At 46.9% G+C, this 26,012-nt stretch overlaps 1 protein-coding gene across 3 annotated transcripts in view; it reads right to left on the bottom strand.

Moving 5' to 3' along the window:
* The window catches only part of rdgC (retinal degeneration C), a 352,883-nt gene that overhangs the window by 60,320 nt on the left and 266,551 nt on the right, over positions 1-26,012 (bottom strand). For all 3 annotated transcript variants that reach the window (XM_065426871.2, XM_065426870.2, XM_070535421.1), the window contains exons 3-4: positions 10,606-10,702; positions 3,877-4,043 (exon numbers count right to left, since the gene is read on the bottom strand). In XM_065426871.2, coding sequence (XP_065282943.2) covers positions 3,877-4,043; positions 10,606-10,702 — 264 coding nt within the window. The remainder of the gene's footprint in view (positions 1-3,876; positions 4,044-10,605; positions 10,703-26,012) is intronic.

Below are 26,012 nucleotides of genomic sequence, written 5' to 3'. Positions count from 1 at the left end.
TAACTTATACGGGACACTTTACGCGTCCCGCTTATAGGTGCCTATTCCTTTTCCTTTGTACTCGTTGACTTTCACGCTGAAGTTCCGTGGTTTATTAACATGCACCGACGAGTCCAGCCGTATGTTCTTCTTAACGAAGTCGCAGTTTCGCCCGAAAGGACAAGCATCAATTGCAATATCAAATTACTATATGGTTACACTAAGTAAGGATAGTAGTTTTATCGGCCATATAAACATGGGAACATTCGCTTGCTAACTGAACTAAGAAGCATGGTGTCAACGTGCAGAGGCAGACATGAACACATCACACTCTATGACCGCGGACGTTCGCTGTCAAAACGCTGGCGTGAGCAAGCGCGGCAGCAGCAGCGAGCGGAGTGACCTTCGTGCTGTCTATCGCTTCAACGCAAACAACAACGAGAAACGAGGAAGAGGAGAAACGGACGGAAAGACAGGGAGGTTAGCCAGTTCAGCGGCGAGAAAACAGCACGCACAAAGGTATGAGCCGTCTGCCGATCGCTTTCAATATAGGGTGCGCGCGACCGCGCGACGCCGCTCGAAGTACGCAGCTGCTGACGGAGTAGAAGCCCTCCCTCTTTCTCGAGCCGCCTCCCCACTTTCCTCCATTTCGCGCGCGAGATTGAGCTTCGATCGCCAGTTCTTCTTGCGCCCGGTCGTGTTATACGCAGTCGCTGCTGGTGCCTAAAGCATCAATGTACATACGATATTCAGCATGACATGGCCAATGGGCACACGTGCAGGAAGTATGGGAGAACAAGGAAAAGTAACAGTTGAATTCAATTCGAATGTGTCGACAAGTGATCCAAGTGATGGTTCAACGATGGGAAATTCTAAATATTGCTTGTGTTGCTTATACTGTACACTACGTATATTTTATTGACATTGTGGGGTCTGATGTGGGATATCTCACACCGTACTCTTGGGACAAAGGAACGACAACACAGTAGTGCAAACAATCACAAGGGCATTTATTGCACCTTTCATACATCAATGCCTGCTAGCCGAGTTGCTATCCACAAAACATGCCGATGGGCGCGCGACAAATCTAGAAGTCCGACTCACCGCGTCCTCGCGAGCGAATATGTTCGCCCCATGCTGGATCCCAACGCCTGGTCGTTCGCGTGTATGGTGACGCGAATCGTAGCGCGTTCGAAGGCGGCCACGCGAGGCGGTCTCGCAGATGCATCGGTCGCCGCGCGCGCGGAATGTCCGCGCTGTTCGGCGACCCGCCGGGGAAGAGGGTTGCTGCACGTGCGGCACGTCCGTCCCGCTTCCTGTCTGGAACCCAAGAGAGAGCGCCTTGTCTCTCCCGCCGAGGGTAACCCCGCAGCAGCGCAACACTAGCGCCATCTCTCGGACTGCGCTTTAACCACATCGGCCGCGCTGACGTCACGCAGGCCACGCGGCGAAGCGGGACCACAGGAGACGCGCTATGCGGGAAAAACATCAGGGGAGGCGCGAGGGTCGCGCATCCCCACAACATGAATGTTCAGCTTATAGCTAGCTGCAGATTCAGTGTTCTGTTTTCTATTTTACTTGAGCATTATACTTTTATAATAGTTTATAAATGTTCGTGCTAACGTTTTTTCTTTGTGTATGCGTTGCTTTATGTATTGACTTCAATAATGTAAACTACCCTCCCCCCCTCCTCCCTACCCATCCCCCGCTCAATGTAATGCTCTCGCGTCCTTAGGGTGCATGAATAAAAAGAAAGTGCTCAAAGGCGAGAAAGCCTTCTAGCCCAATTGAGGCATCGGACAATTCGAATGTGTCGAGTGTCGAATGTGTCTCGGAAGTTTTTCTAGCGTTCCCTAGCCACCCCTTTCCCATATTTCCTCTGCGGGTCACCAACTCGCAAGCACGACGTCGTCTATAGCTCGCGCACTTTGTAGGCAAGCCATGTGTGTGCCTTTTGATGACAAGTCAAATAGAGAAGAAGGTCATATGTGTGAAGGTATGCGCAGTATTATATAAAAGAGTCAACACAACGCGTTCTTTGCGTCGACGAAAATTCATGCGAGCAGCGTAACGTTCAGTTTAACCTTACTTTTGTAATCGCTGTTAAGCGGAGTCGCTGTGAGTACGTTTTCTTTAAGTGCGACCCGCGAACCTGGCAATAAAGGTGTTGAAATTCACAACCAAGCGTGCATGAAAAAAACGCGCACATTTCTGGTTGAGCTTTACGTAAATAAACATAAAAAGTATGCTCAAATCGTTTCTGCGAAGACGCCTGCCGTGCACAGCACTATATATATATATTTTTTCGAATGGTTGAAAAAAAAAACATAGCCTGAGGGCAGAGAGGCAGAGGCCAACCGAGTCAAACGGGAAGGTTGCCAAGCGCAGCAACCGCGGTAATTGTCAAAAAGCAGACGTCGCTGAATGGGCTCCTCCAGTTTCGTTTTTACAAAAAAAAAGCAAGTCTTAAGTTTCTGTCTCCATTTTACGAAACCTAGGAACTCAAATGTAATGTAGCTCCTGTTTTTTTTTGCTTCCTTTGAGTTTTACAGTCCGAAGAGCAGCAAACGGCAGCGGTGGGCTATATATTGCTCTCGGCTTCATATTAAATGAGCCGAGGGTTTACTGCACTCTAGGCTATAGCGTCACGTTCCAACTTAAACTACGTTTCATTTCGCAGAGCCCCACGTCCCTTATCTCCTCGCAACCGGTTACGAAGAGCACACGAGGCCCTCGGGATGCCGTGCCAGGGAACGCTATTGTTTTGAGCCGATAGCCAACTGAGTATCAACAGTGAGGCACGTATCTACTCCGTGTGAGCATTGTTGCGGCACAGACAGAGTTACAAGAATTGGTGTTGTTCACCGAAGACCCCCAGATGACTGCGCTGATCCAGATTGTACTGATTATTTTTTACTGCAAAGTGCATACGACCGCCTCGTATGTGTGGATATAGGAACATAGTGGAATACTTTCCGCACTGAAAGTGCCAGGGCTCGAAATTGGAGGGACGCTTTCCACAAGCCTGTGACGATATAGTACAGAAACAAAAAGTATGTTAGCATGCATTTCATCTCACTCAATTCGATTTAAAGAGCAATGTTCCTCGTTGGTATCACGCACTGATTTACCTGTTAGCTTCAGCGATACCTTTGACTATTGTTGCGCGCAACATCGCGTTACTATGTGCATTTTTTTTCTCTTTTTTTCTTTTTTTCCCTTCTCTCTTCCTTCTCCTTTTATTCCCTTTACCCCTTTCCCCAGCACAGGGTAGCCAGCCGGTATTTACACTGGCTAACCTCCCTGTCTTTCCTTCCCTTTTGTCTCTCTCTCTCTCAGCGATACTAACGAGAGATAAGACAAGTTTCCACTATGTATTGTATATTTTATTTATGTCTAATATCGGTCGAACTCAGGACCGAGACAGGATAAAACAAACAAACAGACAGACAGACAGACAGACAGACAAAACAGACAGACAGACAGACAAAACAGTAATTGACATTCAATTGACATGGCAACAAATCAAAAATTAATAAACGGAGAAACAATAACTCCTTATTCAAGAGATACAAACGCAATAAGTAATGATCAATTATACAATTACAACAAGAAATATAGCGAACATAGATAACAAATAGAAACACGAATCACTCGCAACAAACATGGCAACAAATCAATAGGTAACGAACGGGTAAGTGATGCCTGCTTATCTTAAGGTATTACGAACACCACTAATGTTGCACGAGGCTACAAATAAATACTCATTTGATGTCACTTTTGCAGTTTCACAGTTGTTTCAGGCTCACGGCCACATCGTCTTTCGTGAATCGATAGCCCCGCTCGGGACTTTCGCGGGTGCTCGTTTGAGTAAGAGTTTACGCACGCGGTGCTCACCCTGCGGTCCTTGAAGCCCTGTATGAGCGCGTCCACCTGGTTCGTCGTGAGCGGGAGCCGCAGGTGTGGACCCCTGTACGCCTCCTCGATGACCACTTCGTCGGGGTTCGTGTTGCGCCACAACTCCTGCTCCGCCAGCTCGCTCTTCTCCACTTCTTTCGGCCGACCTGCTCAACGTCAGTCGCGCGCGTGCGCGCGCCGATCGTGTTTAGTTTGCACGCACCTCCGAACCACGTGCAGATGGGCAGCAAGCAGCGTGCCCTTTTTCCACGGCGCCCCTTCTCGTAAGAAGCAGCGGCGTGCTTTAATGACGGATTCGTTTGCCATCGCTACCACCATTAATCTCTTTCAATGCCAACAATAGGCCGCGTTCACTGCTTTCAAAAAAAAAAAAGAAAAATCGAGAAACAACTAAAGACAAATCACTCTTGCTTGAAAGGGGTAAAGACCGGCCCTACCGATGATTCCATTTAGCCGCTATACTTTGGAGATCGAATCAGCTTGAGAGACGCGGCAGACGAAGACAAGAAATGACAGAACACCGGTCCACTCCTGTCTACGCACAGTTTTACTCCGGGCGGTATCATTAATCAACACGCAAACGTTCCAGTTCCAGTGCTGCAGCCATGAAACCTATGAGATGGAAGAACGTTATCTATCTATCTATCTATCTATCTATCTATCTATCTATCTATCTATCTATCTATCTATCTATCTATCTATCTATCTATCTATCTATCTATCTATCTATCTATCTATCTATCTATCTATCTATCTATCTATCTATCTATCTATCTATCTATCTATCTATCTATCTATCTATCTATCTATCTATCTATCTATCTATCTATCTATCTATCTATCTATCTATCTATCTATCTATCTATCTATCTATCTATCTATCTATCTATCTATCTATCTATCTATCTATCTATCTATCTATCTATCTATCTATCTATCTATCTATCTATCTATCTATCTATCTATCTATCTATCTATCTATCTATCTATCTATCGATCGATCGATCGATCGACCTACTGAATGAAGTCTCTGCTAGAAACGTGAAATATTTGGCGTCTTCCCTCTATACAAAGAACCGTTAAATGGTGTCCAGAGTGACGTATTAAAAGGCCTCTAAGAATAAGAAAATTTATGTTGAGAAGTTGAGTCAAAGCAAACAGTCGACTGCCGCACATGCCAGTATATTAAACTGTATTTGTCAGATGATTTAAGCTTGAACACAATATTTAGACTATCGCTTCCCGTTCCTGAGACTGGCTTAAGACAGAGAGATAGGAGGGAGAAGAAGAAAGGCAGTAAGGTTATGCAAGGCTAATTCCGGTTGTCTACCCTAATGTATCCGTAATGGCCGATAGACAAGGTTGTGAACGGTTTCTAGGTAGACAAAAGGTGGACCGATGCTGTATGTACGAGACTGGAGTGGAAAATTAGCAGCCACGAGCTTCAGTTTAGCCATCCCTTGTTTATCACCACTGGATGATGTGGACGATAGCAGAGCAGAGCCTTGCACAGATGCTAACGCGAAACCGTAACTACTTTGACTGATGGTCCAAGCGCTTGGTGCTTCCTGGAGCTGCAGCTTTCATCAAAGACAAGCAGCGTACGAGTATACTATCGAATAAACAGATGAACAAAGAAAACGAACGTTCAGTGCACGGAGCGGCCGTGACTGTATTTTTAACTGCAGACGGCGATGAGTTCAAAGAATTGAGACAAATTTGAACGCTCGCTGCCGTTATGGACGATCTAAAACTTTTAAATGTCGTTGAATTGCGCCATATTCTTTGGAGTCAATCAGGGAGGATGTGACCCCAACAACAGCCAATCAGAGGTGCTCAAATAGCGGAGTCTGACATCGTTCAGAGTAGTCTGCGCAGTCGTTCGGAAGCAGCTACATTGGTGCGCGGTTACGAGAAATATCTTGCATGTCCACAAGCTGCATTCGCCTGGTGTAGATGCCAGTGATTTTCCACAGCGGCGGCCTCAGGTGTGTTATCGGGCTCGCAGATCCGCTATGCCTATGCTACGCCTCACACGCTTCGTGTAGTGCGGCAAAGTCTAACTCACGAGTCAGCCAGTTCGCGACGAGAGCCGGTTGCGTGAGCTACCACTGTGCGCTACTAATCCTTCCGCGAAGCTTCAATTCAGTCGGAGAAGAGTGGAGGGTGATCATTTGCGGACATTTACGATCGTTCTTCTTTTTCTCCGTTCTGGTTGGCTGACGCCAACCGCAGCTTTGGCTACACTGCACGGAATTGTTGAGACGGGATATATGTATGTACCGCGCAACGGTGACTGCAGCGGTTCTTAGTCGACAGAAGAGTCTCAATGGCCACCTCACCGCCAGTTGCTTATAACACGTTCTGGATGGCTCCACATTACCGCTTGCAGCGTCGGCCTCTCACTTTCCGTTCATTACAGAGCAACGGCCTCGCTATTCCTTATAAATGGTACGTGTTTTCTCACACTGCGACGGATACCAATTTGAGGACCGCAGGAGTCGCTGTGCCGCGTATCTAAATGCTTTGCATACACGTCCACCGGATGTGCAAGTTATGACAGACACACTGGTGAGGTTAATATGGAAGGCATTCAACCTCCATAACGAAAGTGCAAGCTCCTTATGGTGTTAGCGGTGACGCATACGGCGCCTAAGTGGTCACGCACTTAGCAGAATTAACTTAACCTTAGAGAACAGCAGTGCAACATGAAATGGATAGCTTTGCTGTGCTGGCTTAATGAAGTTTGATGATCCGAAAAGCACCGGGAAAGGGCTTACGTACCATTTTACGCGGTAAAAGTGAAAAGTAAATTTTTAACTAATGGGATGGTGTTAGAAATGAACAATGTCCGAAGAAATGTTAATACCATTTTGGGAACTTAGAGTGCGAAGGACAATAAGGTAAAAACGAAAAACAGGGTGGCTTAGTGATCAAAAACATCCACTTGTTAAGTGCACATGCGCCCACTTTCTTTTTTTAAAGCAACGAAGTGGAGAAGCGCGAGCTTCCAGGTCGTTTAATAAATTTGCTCCTCTCAACTCCCTCGCGAAACCTTTGTTGTTTGCTTCTTTCAGCGCTGCTTACTTTTTTTTAAATTTCTATTGCTGACGCGGGGGATTGTAGCTGATGGAGAACGTAAGTCTGTATCGCCAAAACAATGCCAACGCACGCAGATATCTATTTTTTTTTTTTGCCGCGCAAGACATTTCAACCTTTTCTTTTCTTTTTTTCGTTTTGTACCCGCGGTTTCTCGGGCACGCGGGTCACTCTGTACATGGCGGCCATCGAACAATTTTTCTCGACTTTCGAAAGTGTTCGGAGCTTAAACGCGAGAATGGCGGGACGAACAATAGATTGACGAACTCTTCCCTCGGCGAGCTGACACGATTATCTGGCAGGATAAAGCGGCGACAGAGCGCCCTGGTGATTGCGACTGTACACACGCACATTAGAGTGGGCCTCTTCGGTCTCGAAAACACGACCCGCGGCCTTTACCTGACCCTTGCATTATGTAAATTACAGAAGTGCTTTACCTAGGCAAATTTTCAAAGAACGAAACATTTCTCTCGTCCCTCCCGTCTGCGCCCCACTTAATTCTCTAGACTACAAGGAGTGTGGTACAGGTGCTGCCGCGTTTCCGGTGGCTTTTTCCAACTCGCAATTCTTGATCTCATTTTTGTTGTGTCTATTTATGTCTTTACCCTAAATAATAATAACCAAAACTAAAACGCTATTCAAGCGTTATGTCGCGGCAGGAATGCACCTCTGCCTCGTGGTGAGTTGCAACACACCATAAAGTATGCACAGCTGCCATTTGATTGGAAACGTGCGTCATTGGCTGATGGCGCAAAGGTAGAGCGAATGAGGGCCAAACAGCGAAGCGCTTGCTCATGAAGCTGAAACGCGTTTCGCTTGGAAAGCCCAAGGCAGAGAAATGAGCTCTCGCTGTATCCGGCATGACAGCGCGCCTGTGATTTCATTTAAGGCCGTAAATCGGCGGGTATGCATTTCGGCATTGTGAGGCAACCAGAGGCCCATTGTGGAGGACATCATTTCCGGTCACCAATCGCACTTATATACTACCTGAACGAAAACGCCTTTTACCGTTTTCAACAACGATGAAAGTGGTTGAAAAAAGAAAGAGCCGCGTCCTTCACATACTAAAAGTGTTTTTTTTTTCGGCAAGTTTCGGAACACGACGTCTTGTACGTCTCTCGCATTGAAGGAGCTTTATGACGCTGCATTAATACGCATGCTTTGTTGGAGCGGAAATATACCTGGCCATAACACAATAACGTAGCTCACGGGAAAGACTCGTGTGGTTGGCTAATCCTCAGCGCTATGCCGTTTCACAATCGAAGGAAAAGAACGCGCATGTAACAAGTGGACAGGAAATACGTATTGTCGTGAAACATTTATCGTCCGCTATTATACTTATATTAAAAGCGGCTTTTCGAATTAAAAATTAATATCGTCCCTCATGCCTCCATTCCTACGTGCTTCTTACTGCATATAGTCATTAAGGAAGCGATGTTTTACGACCAAGTTCCACCACAAGAGAAGCTAAAGCAACGAAGAACGATGTGACACGACATTGTAAGTATTTTCACAGTTAGCTATACAGTGCTCGAACGGGCAGGCACTGCTTAAGGACGCCATACACAAATTGAAAAAAGTTCAAGTTCGCGGAGGAGGAGGAGGCTACACTAGCGCGCTGGTATGTCGCCTGTGGGCTAAAGGCCTGCAAGATAGGCTGTGACAGTGATGGCGCGTGCCGCCTACGATTTTCGCGCACGATTTGCATTTCCCTGCTCAAAGCTTTCCCTTCGATTCACGTTATGCAAAATTTCTCCCTCTTGGCCATGTGGAAGGCAGCAAACTGGACCCCTTCCTTGTCAGCCTGCCTGCCTTCCAGCTTTCCCTTTTCTTTCCAGTGTCATATTTGGAAATGAATCTCCCCTGTTTTATCTGAATGAAATAAGAAATACAAGATGAACAGACTAATCCCGTATTTACAAAACAGGCCTCAACTGGAAGCATCTAAGCAACTTTACCGAGCGGAGGGCAGTGCGGCCCTTCGACTGAAGGAGCCAAATGCTGTTCAGTATAACGCTACTATATTACTAAGGCGAGGAGTCGCTTCAGGAATCCGCCCTGATTCCATTCGAAGTTATACCAAAGATTCGCTTAGAAATCGCCGCGGAGTGTCAGTTCTCTCGCGGGGTGGCGCTGCACTTTCTTGCACTTTCTTCTTATATAGGCTGCCTCGATGCACGCACTCTCCGCTACTTTCTTTTTTTTCTTTTTCACACATGCTCACGCGCTCGCGTAGGCATGCGTATGTGCGTTCTTGGAATACCTGGGCTAGACACCTTATACGGTAATTATGGCTACATTTATTTACCCACTTTATTATAATAAATATTGAATAAGAACAACAAAAAAAGGAAACCGAGAATGAAAAAGTCTGAAAGTGGCGTACGTAACACTTGTAACTACGCTAGCATATTTCATACTTCCCTCTCCGTCATATTATAGTCCATGGACTCCAGAGTTCGGCGATAACTGCGAATGGCATCCTCGATATCGGGTCCCGCCGCGCGTACTCCTTGCGGTCCACATACTGCTGCTGCGTCGCCCATCAACCTCGCCCCCTCACACTTCGAATGGATACTAAATCCGCCACCATGGCTTTATTTTTTCTTTTTTTTTCTGCTCACTTTGTGCGGCTTTTGGTTTGGACAAAGTTCTCACCATCTTTTCTCAGCGTTACCGAGTTTATTGATGTATCAACAGTCATACTGCACTTGCATTTGGACATTGGGACGCTCCTTCATCCTCTGATTTGCTGCGCCGCGAGCGTCAAAAAGCGGAATCAGCCCTTAAGTTTCAGTTTCAGTTTATTATTCGTTCATAACAATTGGTTACAAGAAATGATATACAGACAAGGGTCCCATAGTTAGAGACTGCACCGGGAGCCTAGAAGTAATTAAAAAAAAGCGGAATACAGAGCAGAAAAAGAAAAAGTGCATCCTTTTCTCTAGCCACCACACACTGTAACATAATTTGGACTCTTAAAAGTGAATAAGGGCCAAATAATTCTATAGCCTACAACCTTATACCCAAAAAGGATGAAGGGCGTGAATTATAGACCGATTTACGCACTTCTTTCACTTTTAAGGGTGTAAATTATTTTGCAGTGCATTACGTAAATTTTAAGCTTGCTCTTCGTTAAGTAAAGTTCACGAGCTAGAACCACGCAACCTTCTCGCTTTCCTGCTGCTATGAGCAAGGTATGACCCGCGAATCGAGACGTATAGCTCTAGGTAATTACGCGACAAATGGGCATTAACCATTCCATCTTAAGTATAGAAACCGCGTTCGGTCGCGAATAATTAACGTCACTGTCTTCTACAGTGTGAAAGAACTTAGCAGAACAAGGGCTTTCAAAGTTAGCAGCCAGAGTAACTGCGGCATTGCTAGCACAGTTGAGTGCAGACTAGAGTCCGAAAGCATGATTGCAGAAGAACAAAGATGGTGAATATAAGGGCTCAAATGCCGAATGTACATGCACAATGAGCAGAAATATTAACAAAATGATTATAAATTTAATAATAGGCTATTTTTTGATGGACTATCTATTTAGCTCCCCACTGGATTCCCCTCCACTCGTTATCTTTCTTATAGTGCAATGAATGTGCTCACCCCTGAGAGACTGCGCCGGGCTGTTTGATATTGCTGCTGCTACGGAGGGCTTCACGTTGGAGAGGTGGGTTAGGAGGTCATGAAAGAAATTGTGTAACTGCAAAAAATAGAGAAAAAGAGAAGAGAGTCCGTCAGTACACGAAAACTGTGCTGAGAACCAAACTAGCGTCACAATCCCAGACATAATACTCGAACTGTGAGGTCAGTAAGCGGCAAAAGATCGCAAATGGGAGAGTAAATGTCTTAATCTATAATAAACGTGCATCTCTGTACAAACTTGCATAGGGAGGAACAGCGCCAACTAAGACGATCACAAGTGGGGAGAACGGCACAGAACAAGCGCCAATGACACAGAATGGCGCTTGTCCTGTGTCGTTCTCCCCACTTGTGATCGTCTTAGTTGGCGCTGTTCCTTCCTATTCAAGTATGCACCATCTAGCCCAAATGAACGTTGTCCTGATTTCTGTACAAGTGCGTCCGTATCTTCGTACGTGTCCAAAATTTGCGCAGGGACCACTGTTTCGATCCAATAATTAATTTCTGGAAGGAGCACCCGTTTGCGATGTTTTATCAGCTGACGTCCCGAAATAACCTACGTCCATAAAAATGAAGCCACCCGGTATGACGCTGACCGCGGTCTCTGCCTCTGATATTCGTCAGCTGACGCTCCCACGGAGGATGAACCACCACTGACTCGATCAGTGCTCGACCGAGAGTCAATTACTTATTCCATAACATCTAAACAACAACAACAACAACAACAACAACAACAACAACAACAACAACAACAACAACAACAACAACAACAACAACAACAACAACAACAACAACAACAACAACAACAACAACAACAACAACAACAACAACAACAACAACAACAACGCCGACGATGACAAAAACAAAAAGATCAACAAAAACAAAACAGAAAACACATTTTCTTTCTCTTTTAATAATTCTTCTTCGAACTGCTATGAGATAGCGCAGTCACGTGATGTTTCTGCCTCTTTTCCTCGAAGTGCCAGCAACAAGGCGAGGGAGGAACGTTGATGCGTGCAGACGGATCTATTATCAAGTGCGGTAGAGTCTGAAGCTCGTCCCAACACATACAGCCAATGCTAACGGGGGGGAGTGGGGAGGTGTATCAGGTCACTTTAGCCTGCGTATCAGCCATCCCAGCCCACCCAGGCAAAGCCAGCCCACACAGCGCAACGTCTACACTCCAGCTCTGGTGGATCGCGGAGGTATATGTGGAGGATCCGAAACAGCTTCCTCCTAATATCCAGTATGCTTGTGGGAACACGACCCATGCGCGCACGCACGGGAGATTCTACGCATCAGTCCATCTACTAATGCTTTACGTTTCATATGAAACTGAAGGCACGGCAAGATCTCTGAGTGCTTATTATACTTTCGCCATCAGTGTAAAGGCGAGCACACCCACTGCTTACTTTTTTTTTTCAAGGTGAAGTCGCCTGCTCGTGTAACAAATACAGTTTACAACTACTACTTCTAGATTGAACAGATTTCTTAGAAATTTCCTGGGTCCAGATCGCCCGTATGAGAAATCGCAATGTACGAGTACACTACTAAAAATTTAATAATACTCTTGATAACTTGTTACTTCAGGGCCCTGGGTGTTATTGCTAAATTTTCGTCAAGTCATGTCTGCTTAACAAAATCTTCAGACTAGCACCACTATCGAGATATTCGTTATTAAAATGTACCGCAAAATGCATTGGCTGTCCCGGTTTGCAATGTACCAAAAGCGTCCCTTTAGCAGTTCGGATCGATCTAGCAGATTTTGAGGACAGACATATCGAAAGTGTTGCTAGTCCTATGATTTATAGTAAGCTGACTCGACTTCACCATAGCTTGGCATAAATTTCGCACTTGCAACTTGTACCGTAATGTGATTAACAAGAAAAGTCATTTAGTGAATATCCGCAATTAGCTAAATGCCCGTCGCGATTTGTCGTGCATGCAGTGCCGGCCACTCCTCCGGGTAATCCACCTCTCGAGGCCGAATCGTGCAATGTACTCAATGTGATTTCTAAATTGATCTGTTTGAAATTAAAAAAAAAGGAAGCTACATAAGCCGCTGTTAGTAGTTCGTACCAGCGAACTTGCGCTTAGCAACAGCACCGCTCGCGCCCTCACGCACGCCATAGGAGGAGGAGGAAGAGAAGGAAGAGAAGGAAGGAAAGGCAGAGAGGTTAATCAGACGCACGTCCGACTTACTACACTATACGGGGGGAGTGGGTTTAAGAGACGAAAAGAAAAGAAAGGAGAGGTAGGGAAGAAGTGGGAAGAAGGTGCAGGCACCAGGTGATCAGGGCGAGCAGCTCGATTGCTCTTTGGAAAGCAGTCATCTCTCTATACCTCCGCACCAAGGAAGGCAGCGTGGCATAAGAGCGCAACATAGACCGGCTAGCCGGGCGCTGTTTGGCTCGGCTAACAAAGGAGGAGGAGGAGGAGGAGGAGGAGGAGGAGGTTAAAGACACAAGGCAGGGTCGTTAACCAGAAATGCGTCTGGTTGGCTACCCTAACGAAAGTTCGCAAGACAGCAAACGGACAGTCAGGGAGGAGGGAAGGTTCGTTGCGAACATGACAGGCGTCCTGGGTGCTAACCCCTCTTGCCCCCTTCGTCCCCTCCTCCTCCTTCACCCGCACTCATTGCGCATTCACGGGCTGCGGCCGCGCCACTGCCATGCATATTGGATGCGCCAGCAGTAGCAGCAGCAGGGGCCGGCGCGGAAGTCATCATGTGAGTCCACTTGCACGGCTGGGCATGCGGAGCAGGCTGCTTCGTCAGTGTAGACGTGCAGGCAAACGTACAACATCAAATAAACACTGAACGATTTTGTCGGCAACAACAGCGAAAGGAGGCAGAGCGCAGAATATAAATGAGAGAAAAGAAATGATGTTATGGAAGAATAACACGGAAAGACGGGCAGCTCGACTACCTTGGACCACAGAAACGAAAGGTCCTACGATAACTCGCCTAAGAAGGGAGCAAAAACGACCAAGTACCGGCTCTGTAGCCAATATTTCTGCGTTCCTGAATGCTTGGAGACCAATGTGCGCGCTTGAAAGTGGGTCGCGGTCCCTGAGACGCATACAATTACTATACGATGTGCTTAAGCAAGCGCCGACTTTAATTAGCGGTGCTTCCGCGGACCGTATCGCTTCTGCGAAAGTAATGTCGGAAACGGTGCGTCGCTTTGCTTAAGTTTCATTCCTTGGTCATCAACATCACTCTTCTCTCATTTAACCCTCCCCCCTCTGTCTTGCCAATTGTCTCCTCTTTCCATAAATGTGAATGGATTGGATGTCGTGTCGGAGGCACGAAAAACCCGTGGGAAAAAAAATAGCACGTGATTTAGTGGCATTAGACCGCAGGCCACCCAGCCTCAGGAAGATCTTAGGTGCTCGGCCAACATATTCATTGCAAACACGAATGTTACTGGCCCTCCAAATATTTCTAGAGGCGACCAATATTCTCGGAAACTATTGGGTAGAGTGGTTATATACAATAAGTTCACTCTATGGGATTTCTTTTTTACCCGACTTCGTCAGTTCAGTGCCTAAATTCATGTACCTCCGTTTGAGCCTAATCAGTGCTTTCTTATGTGCCCTGATTTTTAGTGTATCATAAGAAGCCAACAAACGCTGACACCAAGGACGATATAGGGGAAATTACTTGTGCTTAATAAATGAAAAAAAGAAAGGATAAATTAATGGTAATGAAAGTGGACGAAAAAACAACTCGCCGCAGGTGGGGTACGATCCCACAACCTTCGAATTTTGCGTACGATGCTCAACCAGTTGAGCTACCGCGGCGCCGCTTCCCCATCCACTTTCTTGGGTATTTCAACGTTTCCTAGTAGAACCCTGGGACAGTGGCGTAGCCAGAAATTTTGTTCGGGGGGGGGCTACGCCACTGGCCCAACATATGTATATATATATATATATATATATATATATATATATATATATATATAGGTTGGTGCCAAAAAAACGTGCACACGCCAAGAATGAAAAGAAAAAAAAAGAAAGAACCGACGTTTCGGGCCCCGTACGGGTCCCTTGATCACAATGAAGATGTAAGCATGGGCGCGCGGCTATTTATAGGTGAGGTGGCGCAGTGTTCGTGTGTACATCTCGGGAAGATTACCCCGCGTCCTGTTTATCGTGTGTCTAGTTGATTGGATGTGAAATGATTCGAAAAGCATACGGGCAGATATGTGTTTTTCTGTTGCGATGATGGCTGCCGAGTCCCAGTTAATGATGTGTCCGGTTAGGTGTCCGGTTATATATATATATATATATATATATATATATATATATATATATATAGCTGCACGTTGCAGCTCAGCCTCCTCAGGAGGAAGCTTTAGGTCGGGTGCTCCTATTTAAGTACATGTAGAAGGGGAATTCGTTTTTCCCTGCAACTACTTCACGAAATTTGAGGAGGTTTGTTGCATTTAAAAGAAAAAGTTTAATTCTAGTGACTACTGGTTTCGAATTTTTCATTTATGTGGTCAATTATTTATTAAAAATTGGCCAAAATTGAAAATTTTTAGGAAACGAAACTATTAAGTTTAAAACTCCGTGACTCAACAATGAAAAATGATATCACATTTCTGTGAATTGCATCTAATAGTACATCTTCAGCGGACAAAATAGATATGCTACACATTAATCTCAAAAAAATTTAGTATTGTGGAAATACGGCTTTTGCAGAACCCTTGTACACAACGTAACCAATTCACGTAAGATACAAATTGACATAGCAAACTTGTCCGCTTTGACTGTGATAATAAATGCCGTTTACAGAACCACAATATCTGTTCTTCATGCATAGCTATTAGTTTGTAAACGTCATGCTTCTATTTTTTCAAACTTTCGAATTTTTCAAAATATTTTAAACAAAATTCAGGCCCTAAATCGAAGTTCTGTTTCCAACAGACACTAGGATTTAACTTTTTCTCTCAAATGCAACCAATTTCAATGAAAGCGATTAGCAGGATTATCTCAGAAAAGCGTTTCTGCGTTTTACAAGTATTTGAATAGGCCGCGTCGGATTGGGCCCGAGCTTGCACGGTGGTTTTGGCCCGATCCTGGAATGTCTTTGCAACGTCCTTTGAACCGTTTGCGCCAACGATGAAGTGTTCAACGTACACGGCAGTCATATGGTGATAAATTTCTGTTTTGGAAACACCTTCAGCTGTCAAAAACTTCGCGACACCGAGCTGTTCAACTTTTGAAGTGTCCATTATGTGACGCAACCATATTCAACCCAGTGTATGAGAGCGTTAAAGAACATTTATCTTCACACCTGCGTGTCACTTTTGTAAATGAGACATGCCGTTCTCCAACGCGCATGCCTCGCAGATAATGAACCGAACCATTATTGCGCGGTTAGGGTAGGCTCACTTTCATTTGACTCGCCCTCGTACATTAGAAATGCAAAGATACAATGGGATATACAAATGCTTGATAAAGGACAAAAAAGTGTCACTGGAAACAAAGTTCACTGCATGTATACACTAAACCTCGCAACAAGATATTTAAGTATACGTATAAGTCTCCAATGAGTCTATGTATGTAAGAAGAAGTAATTGTATATAATGCGTCAAACAAGGCAAATAAACATGTTGCACAATCATAGATTCACAGAATCCTAGATTCCGCCCCCATTCCGTCCACTCCCCCCGATGTATTGCGCGCGACGGAAGGCGGCGCGCTTGCTCCCCGCTTTTCTCCTTTGCGCACACAAGACTGAGCCACCATCGTCGGCTCACCCATTCCACCTCCCCTCCTGCGCTTTCACTCGCACATACAGCATGCAGCGCGTGGTCACGATGTTATCACCCTTGGACTTCATACGAAACATGAGGGCGATGGCAGGAATGCGCCTGGAGTGTCCATATAATTGCTTTCGCAATAATATAATAAACGTATCCGGCAACTGAAGCGTCCCGTCGCCCATTACTTTCCGCAAAAGAAGTATCAAAATCGAACTTTCACCATGCGACAATTCGCTGCGCCGCAACAATGTATTTCTTTTTCTGTGAGGCGGAGGCACCGAAATTAAAAAAAAACGCATAGGAAAGTATGTTGGCCAGAATTGAATGCCTACTTCGGGCACCTAATGGGGCTACGGAAGGAATACCGAAGAAAACATGAGACGCTTGGTCCACTGAGAACCATACGCATACTGCTCAGTATACAGCAGCGAAACAAGACTTTCCGGAAAGGTTCCGCTCAAGGAATGCGGTGCAATCCTTCGAGTCCCCACAGTGATGGCGGCGAGCGACCATTTTTTTTTCTCGTCTGCTAGCCAGAAAGCGTCCAAAACTCTGTCAGGTGAAAATCCACTCGGCCAGAGCAAACCGAACGCGCACCGAAGTGCACCGCACGGTGGTCGGGGCCATACGAGAAAAACGTATGCGCTCTGGCTGGCTCTGGCAGCCCGCGGGTGGGGTAGCGAGAACAACAACAACAACAAAAATTGAAGAGGCTCAATGTGTCCTCGCGAATAAAAGTCAAAGTAGAAAAAATAAATAAGAGCGTAGTTACTTTGGCTGGCTTTAGTGTCTTGACATGGCTGTTCTGGCGTAGGTTAAAAAAAATGTTGACATTTTTATATGTGACATGACGGCACAAATGAACCACCCCAACGCTTCGTCTCATTGGACCTCGCTGCCTGCTTTATCAACGCGTCTGCTAGTGTGTTGATTTGGCTTGTCTCGTTGTATGTTCCGATGCAAGACTTTAGAAAACTCAATAGACCTTTGGCGTCAAATGTTTATAACAACATTAAACCCACAAAGTTCCGCAATTGAAAATCTAAAGCACAACTTTGGAAATGTCAATGCAGCTTTCACATCAAGAGCTTATGAGATTTATACCCATAAAGTTTCGCAATTGATATCCATGCGCTCCATAGATTCCGTGGCCTCAGTGAGATGCTGCGGCGAGCCCACTCACCATCAAAGCGCCCTTGAAACTTTGTGCTCGGATGGGACTGCTTGGCGTTATGTGACTCCCCGTGTATGGGCGTTGCCACGAAATCCAGCCCGAGTTTGCAATTTTCGCGGTTAATTGTCTTTTCGAGTGTCAAAAAGACATTCTAGACAAAATCCAGAGTGATTTCCGGCGCCGGGGGTCGCTTTGGTCTGCGGTGCATGGACAGCACGAAAAAATTTCGGGGGGGGGGCTGAAGCCCCATAAGCCCCCCCCCCCTTGGCTACGCCCCTGCCCTGGGAGTGTTAGCCAGCGCCACCACTCCCGTACCTTGGCGGCGGAAGTCTGTGAGTTTTTGTGAGATATTTGCTTGAGTGCCGCTCGTCGGACGTATTGTACTACTAGTTTATGCCAAAAAGAAAGGAAAAGAAAAGAAACTCGGTTGTCTGAGTTCCTTCGCTTCGGGTAATGTCGTCTATGCTAATAGGACAGCGGCACAAAGCTCTTGGCCGTTGCCTAACCCCACAAAACTTTCCGCGAGCCTGTGGGTTCAACAAAAACCTCTCAGAATAAACTCGATGTTCTTTTTGCCCCGGTGTAATTCATGCTATCGGGTACACCATTAGAGAGCACGTAGGCGTCAGCGGTCCCGCTTACAAAGCAAGCACGGTCGGTGCATGTCTAGGAAAGAGAAGTCTAGGCCGTGGCGCCAGCGACGGCGAGCAGATTTGCCGAAGACATCTTCAGAAAACTCTGCCGGCGTTCGAGGCCTCGCATATATTCCCGGAAAGTGGGCCGCCTCAATTTTCTAGCAGGTACAGCAAGCTCGCGACAAACGGCGCTCCTGGAAGTTCACGAAAGCCGTTGTGAGCGAATGGCAGGGAGGCTTCCTTACGAAGCTCTTTGCACGTCGGCAGAGCCGACCCCGAGAGTGTGCAGTGCGCCCGCCGGCGTGTTGTCTTCGACAAACACAAACATGGCCGCGCTCTTCTGCGAGCTGAAGCAAATCGGATTTTCTGAAGAAACAATAGAGAAAGAAGTGACACCCGCCTCATGAATAAGTCAACACAGTCTAGGATGCGGACGCTTGCTTCCAAGGAGTCACAAGCGGGCCATTGCACTTTTCGAAAGTTCTTCGAAATGTGCATTCCCCGATGTAAAGTGCGTACGCTGAAAAGTAAAAAAAAATGATGGCTGTAGTCGCAAAGGGAGAAGGTAAGCTCGCTGGCGAAGGCTTAGCGGTGCCGGCAACACTGTGTGCATTCTTCTTCGTTGAGTTGCGTACCTTTGGATAGAGGCACGGTGATTGGCCTTACGTTTTTCGTTATTCCCGGCGACAAAGGCTGGCGATGGGAGTAAGCTCGGTGGACGAAGCGTATACGTATTGGTCTGTCACGGTTCGTCTCGGAGGTCATTTTAAAATGTCCCGTGGCATTTTCGCCTCGTGAAATTCCAGCTAACCTCTCTGCCTGCGTGCTTCCCGCTTTGTCTAGGTGAAGTTGTGTTACCAGTTGTGCGACTGTGGTAACGCTACAAATGTAGTATAACTAAGAAAGTTCTTTCCCACCGTACTTTTTTACTTTTCTGCGAGGGCTGTGCGGCATGAAACATAATATCATCAGGCAAGACTCATTTTGTATAATGGCACGTTTCTGTGTAGACACAGTTGTTTCCAACCAAAACGATACAAACATCTTGAGTCACACTGACGCAGCACCGGGAGGATGATGACATACGCAGATGACGGAGCCCATTTTTTTACTGCGACTCATATAGAAGCCGATCATTGTGCGTTGTTTTCTATATCTCTGGAGTGTATGCACTAGCTATTGATTGAACAGCGTGGATATGTGGCGACAAAAGGCCCTGTTAAATACGTGGACGATGCAGTACTCTAAGGTCTCCAATGCCACTGTTGAGGTTTTGTTTTGCAGCTATAGTTAACCGCAGTAAACATAAGGTAGGTACTTCTGCATTCAACTCTTTTGTTCAAAAAACCGTGAGAGACGCAGAGAGATAAACAAAACGTAGAATCCTTTCTGCAGGTGCTGCTCATAGGTGTCATTTTGTGTTATATAGAGGCGCTTTGCTTTATTTCTCCGCTATTATTTCTATCTTTCTTTCGCCCTTACCCTTCTTAAAGTTCAGGATAGCAAACCAGAAGCTCTTCCGGTGAACTTCCCTGCCTTTCTCATATAATTTCTTTGTCTCTCTCTAGTGCCATATATTATAGAGTGCATTCACTTGTTCTACGGAAGGTAAAATTCTCAGGCCCAGCCGACGTCGGCCCGAACTGTCTTAAACGTGCTGGTGTGCTTTTTAAGGGATACTGGACTCACTGAAAAACTATAGAATATGCGAATTGATGCCCTCTTTCTTTGTATTTTCTCTTGTTTTCTTACCTTTTCTGCCCTTACCCCATCCCCTGTGTAGAGCAGCCAACTGGACACTTCATCTAGTTAACCTTTCTGCCTTTCACCTCTTGTTTTCCTTCCTTCACTTGTTTTAACAATACATTATTCATGCGTGAATTCCATAGAGATATTGTGAACGTTGTCCGCTTCTCATGAGGAGTAAGAACAAGCGAAACCGGCGTCAATAATGGCATTTACATCCGGCACTCTCCTCATGTGGCACCAGCGCTACACCAACGAACATATGCTTGCTAAGTAACTCTACTCTTTCTTAGTGACTTTCTGAATGTTTCCGGTGGATAGACAAACATTAATGAACATTTTTCAAGTCTGTTTTCATAGAATTGATATAAGTTTGAGTACAAGACGAAATGCACGTTACGTGTATGTGTGCCACTCATAATATACAGGGCACCTTAAATCAATTCAACATCGAAAGTGGAATACTTCAGAGCCTGTCGTCGGGGTGTGCTGCCATGGCCAGGGGCACTGTGTCCTCCTATACGTGCAGCCGCCTCTTCTTGGATGGTGGCGAGGGAAGAGGGCACGTAGGCGACGACTACGAATCCACTTATCGTGTTCTCAGTGGCCAACTCTGAGTATTACGCAGCGCACGTCAGCGACCGAACCTCAATACGCACTTGACAAATTTGGAAGAGCGTCAAGTAAGAGCGCTAACGCATTCAACGGTCCGCATCGAGACGACCAAGAACGCCTGCGAGATTTTACGTTGGCTTCTACAGCAGCCCTCCGACACAATACCCTGTGTGATGAGAACTACACTAGGGCTCCACTTCACGACAGTGTGGTATTGGAGTGGAAGCTATGCAACTGGGGCCTATAGGCTGCAGCGCGCGATCATATACGAATGCGCCTGCACTGCGCGTCACCCTGTGTGTCTCGAAAGGGATTCTTCAGGGCAGCTTCTAGAGAAGCTCAGCACGCCTCGTAAGGCCGGGAACGTAGCGTCACGTCCACGTGAAAAGGTGAACAGAAGGAAAATAAGCAGTTGCACACCCCTTGTAGGCTCCAAGAAACGAGCCCACATTAAATCGCCACGTGCTATGGATGACGTGCGCAGTTCGCTTCAAAGGCCAGTTGCGCTTCAACCCCCCCTCCCCCCCCCCTGCCCTTTCACCGCCACCCTCCATTTGCAGTTTACATCGTCTTCCGGAATCCAGACTGTAGTCGGCTCTAAAGGCGCAGAATTCTTCCGAAAACTCCTTCGATCGCTGACGCAAACGCGAGCTGTACACTTCGCATTGGTGAAAAGCGTGCGGCCGCCCAGCTGTGCTTGCTCCCACACACACAGCCCACCTTATGAGTTGTTGCGTGCAGCTGGAAATCCGCCGTCTGTAGGCTGCTCCAGCAGGCGGCACGCACGCCTGGTAGTCACGTGGCAGGGGACACAAAGTTCGTGACGCGCACGCGCGCTCCGAAGCCGTGCCTTGGACCCTGAGTTCACTTTCTTTTCTACACCGACCAAATTTGATAATTTGGAACAAACGTAGGCACGGAGCCACCGCGCTTGCATTCGCTTTGCTTGTTTGTTTCTTCGTTAATGGTGTTACCAAATTGAAGTTTGCCCTAAGGTAAGCTTGGACTCGTCTCACAGGCTGCTGGTAATAGGAAGTTCAGGTTTTAGTGGAGCAACAAACTGACGTTACGCTGCGCTCAAGGCGAACCAACCGCGCAACGCGTAGATGAGTCTATGCAGTCACGCGGCTAACATCGGAGGGTTCCCCAGCGCAAGGAGCCGCGCCCAAATTAAGCATGCCGCGCCGCCACACGCAAGCCTCTGGCTGACCCAGGCTGGTGCACCGCAACAGGCCAAAAGTCAATCTGTGCAAACGTGAGGCGGGAGTAAGTGGCAAAGCTGCCGAGGAGCAGATGACATGAACATTAGAATATCAATATTGGAGATAAGTAGATGTGGCTGCTCGAAGATAGCGAGTGTATTGAGGAGTCTATGAAAGTGCCGACAAAGCAGCCTGCCCGTGCGGTACACGGAAAAGCCGAAAGCACTACGATTATGTTGTCCAGAACGGACGAAAAACGGTGCCTTAACTTTTTTGTTTGTTCACATATCACAACGTTAAGGAAGCGAAATGCACTGGATTTCACTAACAGGCGCCGCTATGATCCCATATATTAAAGTACAATTCTTACCAGGTCTTATTCCACATGAGGATGCCTGACTGCGTCGCTGGCGCATACGTGGTGCTTTTGCGAACGCCTATTCATTTCTGATTTAAATGGAGAACAGTGCCAACTGTCACATTGTAGCACAGAAGACACTCTAAAATGCCGGTTGTGGGATAGGTCATATAGTACGAAAATCAGAGGCTTACCATCTGATGACATAAAACTTGATGACAGAAGATCTGCAAATGACGACACTGCATTGTGTCCGAAAAGCCCGGCTTTTTTTTTTTTTTTTTTACGACGGACCCTAACTACCGTTTGCGATAAACCCTGGTACTCAAGATATTGGGTCAAAGAGCCGAATTCACAAAGCTTTTTGTTCAGAAGTGCTCTCTGCCGTTGACCGGCCATCTTCGATAAGCATACGTCCAGCTTCATCAGTATTCGTTGAAATTTTTTTTCTTACATGCGATTCTAGCGTAAGAAAGAGATAGAGATAGAGAGAAACAAGAAAAGGCAACGAGGTTAACGAGACGGACGCCTAGCGTAAGAGCTTTTCGTGAATATGGGTCAAGATGCTCAGGGAGGCTGAACTAGATCGTAACGTTCCAGACAAGTATACCCGTTCGATAATAGACACAAAAATGATCTGACTCATTACTTGCATAGCACAAGGATGCCTGCGTTTGTTTGACGCTGTTTTTCTTTACTTTTTTTTTGCTACACATGCCTTGGGAAAAATTCCCGAACAAAGAGAAAAAAGCCGTTTACAGAACCTGGCCTGTATTAACAAGAAAAGCTCTTACGCTTACGTAACAATTTTCTGTTACGTTCGTAAAAGAAAATTCCTGCCAATCATGATAATGCACATTAAATTAAGGAAGGCGGGCGACCAATGGAAAAGAGCACTTACGAAGGAGAAGTGTGGTGTATTCAGCCCCAGAAAATTTTGGGACCATGGCCTCCTGCATGACCCGTCCAACACCGACATTTAAGGGACTCCCACGTAAGGCCTCCCCAAGCTACGGCTATGTCCCTGACTTTAGGCCCTAGATATGGTACGTATGTCACGTGATGTAGCAGAATTGTCTGGACTAGCAGAGGCCAGTCGTATAACTGATGAGCACAGCAGAAAATGAGCGTCTTTGAACAATGCATACTGCGGGCACTGGTAGCAATCATTATTGACGGAAAGTATAGAGCTGTCGCAGGAAGAAAGCATGCACTCGTTGCGCAGCCGGTTAACTTTCATCGCTGTGACATTTGGACCAATGGAAAATCAACTATACGAAAAGAAGGAACTCGGCACCGTTCAGCTTAGCGCGGGAAATGATCCGTCAGTATTAGCGCGAACTTTTCGAATACTATGCAACTCGGTCATCGCAGATAAGCTTTCTTTTTTTTTCTTTCTTTCTTCGCGAAGACCAGATTGCGACAGCCTGAAGCATCTCAGGCTGCCGCAGTCGTCAAACATTCCTGCAACGCGTGGCTTCTCCTGGAAGAAGCTCTCTGCTTCTCTTCGTTCTACTCGATGCGAAACGGGGATTCTGAAAATGGGCAAAGCGTGTTGCCAGCACTCAAGTGGACGCTCAACTATACGAGTATGCGAGATGCGGGCTTTATTTCATCAAGTTTTGCCTCGTCGTACTAGCGGCCGCTGCGGGAACATCAGAGCTAAGAGGAAGCGACGTGCCTGCCTTCAGAGAGGTTTGCCCCCACGCCTATGAATTACGTGCCGAAAGCGTGCCGCGGAAAAACCGGTCGCGACCGAGGCTGCCTAATAAGCGGACGCGTCAAACGATCCGGACAGCGTCGAGGATAGGCTTGACCCGATAGCCACGCGTGGGCTGGCGGCCGCCTCGCGTATGCGGGTAGCACAGAAATCACTTTCGAACTGCCGGACGACGGCTTGGCCTGATTGGCTAGGCACAGCTTCGTTAATGAGACTTGGGCGTAATCGCTGCGCGGTAATTAGGCCCGCGTTGTAGACGAGTAAATTGTAGCCCACGCGTAACTTCGTAACCAGCAACATCGCTTCCCGCGTGGAGGAGAGCCGACAGCGTCTAATGAGAGTGCGTGCGCTCTCTCTCGCAGCACTGGTCAGCAGTTGTACAGCGAACGCGCTGGGTGGCTCCTCGAGAGCTCGCGGTTATTACCGCCCTCCCCCAGAACAAGCCAAACGCGAAATACTTGTTTAGCGGAGCTATACGGGTGGATCGCGTTAGTCTACTCGAACTGTTTCACCTGTGTCGCTTCACTTCTGCGAGAGTTGGATATTGGCAGGAAGGAATTATAGTTCCACTTGCAATCATCTAATAAAACATTAGACAGAACCCATCTCGCGACGGCAGTCGACGGCAATGCGATTTGCATTCAAGCAACGTGGCGACACGCATTATTGCTGAAATCACGTTCATTTAAAATACTCAGTGGTCGTTCTGAGACTTTCGCTTGCTTCGGCTACATGCGACACGCACTGCCTACAGTATCGACCCACTTTGCTATGCTACTCACTTGCGAAGGTCGCCCCTGAGCACGACGGTATGACGACGACGAAGTGACGACGATGAAATGACGTCGATGGAACGACGAAAACAGTACGACGAAGACGGCATGGCGTCGATGAGGTGGTGATTCTGAAACGATGACGATAGTGTAACAACCACAGCGCCCTGATGACGGCATGAGGACAATGCGATGACAACGAACGCGTGACGACAGTGGCGTGATCGATGACTGTTTGACAAAGGATGCATGACAGCGGCCGTTTCACAACGACGTAATGAAGACGAAGACATGATAATGACGGTATAATCCCAATTGAACGACGACCGCACGATTACGATAGAATAACGACAAAGTAGGTACGGCGATGACTGTGTGACGGCGATGACGTGACAACGACGGCATGACAAGTGTCCGACGACGCATTTAGAACGACGACGATGGAACGGTCACGATGGCATGACAACGATGGTATATGACAGCGAATGCGTAACGATGACTGTGCGTATGAAGAGGACGCAATGATGGCGATGGCACGACGGCAGAATGAGGACAGTGAGATAGATGACTACGAGGGTATGACGACGATGGGGTGATGACGGCTGTGTCACGAAGAAGGTGTGACGACGATGACAGGAAGGCGCCGGCGTGACGAGGATCGGACGACGCCGCTCGAGTGACGACGACGGCGACGACGGCGGGAGTCGAATGACGAATCAAGCTGGAATGGCGACGATGCAATGAACACGACGGCATCGCGACCCCAAGCACATACCTACAGTTGCCCAAGCTACTAGACAATTTGGGTCGCTGGGTTGGCGTGGAAGGCACGACGAAGACGGCAGGGCGTGAGTAAAACGACAAAGCTGGAATGATGGCCATGGGACGACCACGACGCCATCCGGGCCGTGAGCACACACCCGTAGTTGGTGACGACCTAAGAATTCCAAAGAAGCTCCACCCATAAAAATGTAGTACACCTGTTCTTCACCTCTGAAAGAAAGGTGACTTGCACTATTCTGCTCACAGCTTAATGACTTTGGTCGGCTAATGTAAATGCAGGCCGATTAGAAAATAAAAGCTAGCTGTTTCAATGTAAAATATTACATATGGCTGACTAGTGACTCGATCCCCTATAATATGTGCCCAGGCGTTTAGGTTTCTTCCCGAAACCAGTGACACAAAGGCTGAACCGTACAGGGAAGATAGTTCTTTCAAACAGGCGAAACAACCTGTCGTCAGGTAAATAAGAGAATCTAATTGGATGCAAATTTTGTTTTAGCTGGAGTGTGCGCGCACAAAAGCTTGTAAGTCGTATGTAGTCGCCGACTATAGCGGCCATGGCTCGTACACAACTTGGGTCACTGCGTACGT

This window comes from Dermacentor albipictus, chromosome 3, assembly GCF_038994185.2.
Source record: "Dermacentor albipictus isolate Rhodes 1998 colony chromosome 3, USDA_Dalb.pri_finalv2, whole genome shotgun sequence".
NCBI classification, from domain to species: Eukaryota; Metazoa; Arthropoda; class Arachnida; order Ixodida; family Ixodidae; genus Dermacentor; species Dermacentor albipictus.
This window is presented reverse-complemented; position numbering and strand designations above follow the sequence as displayed.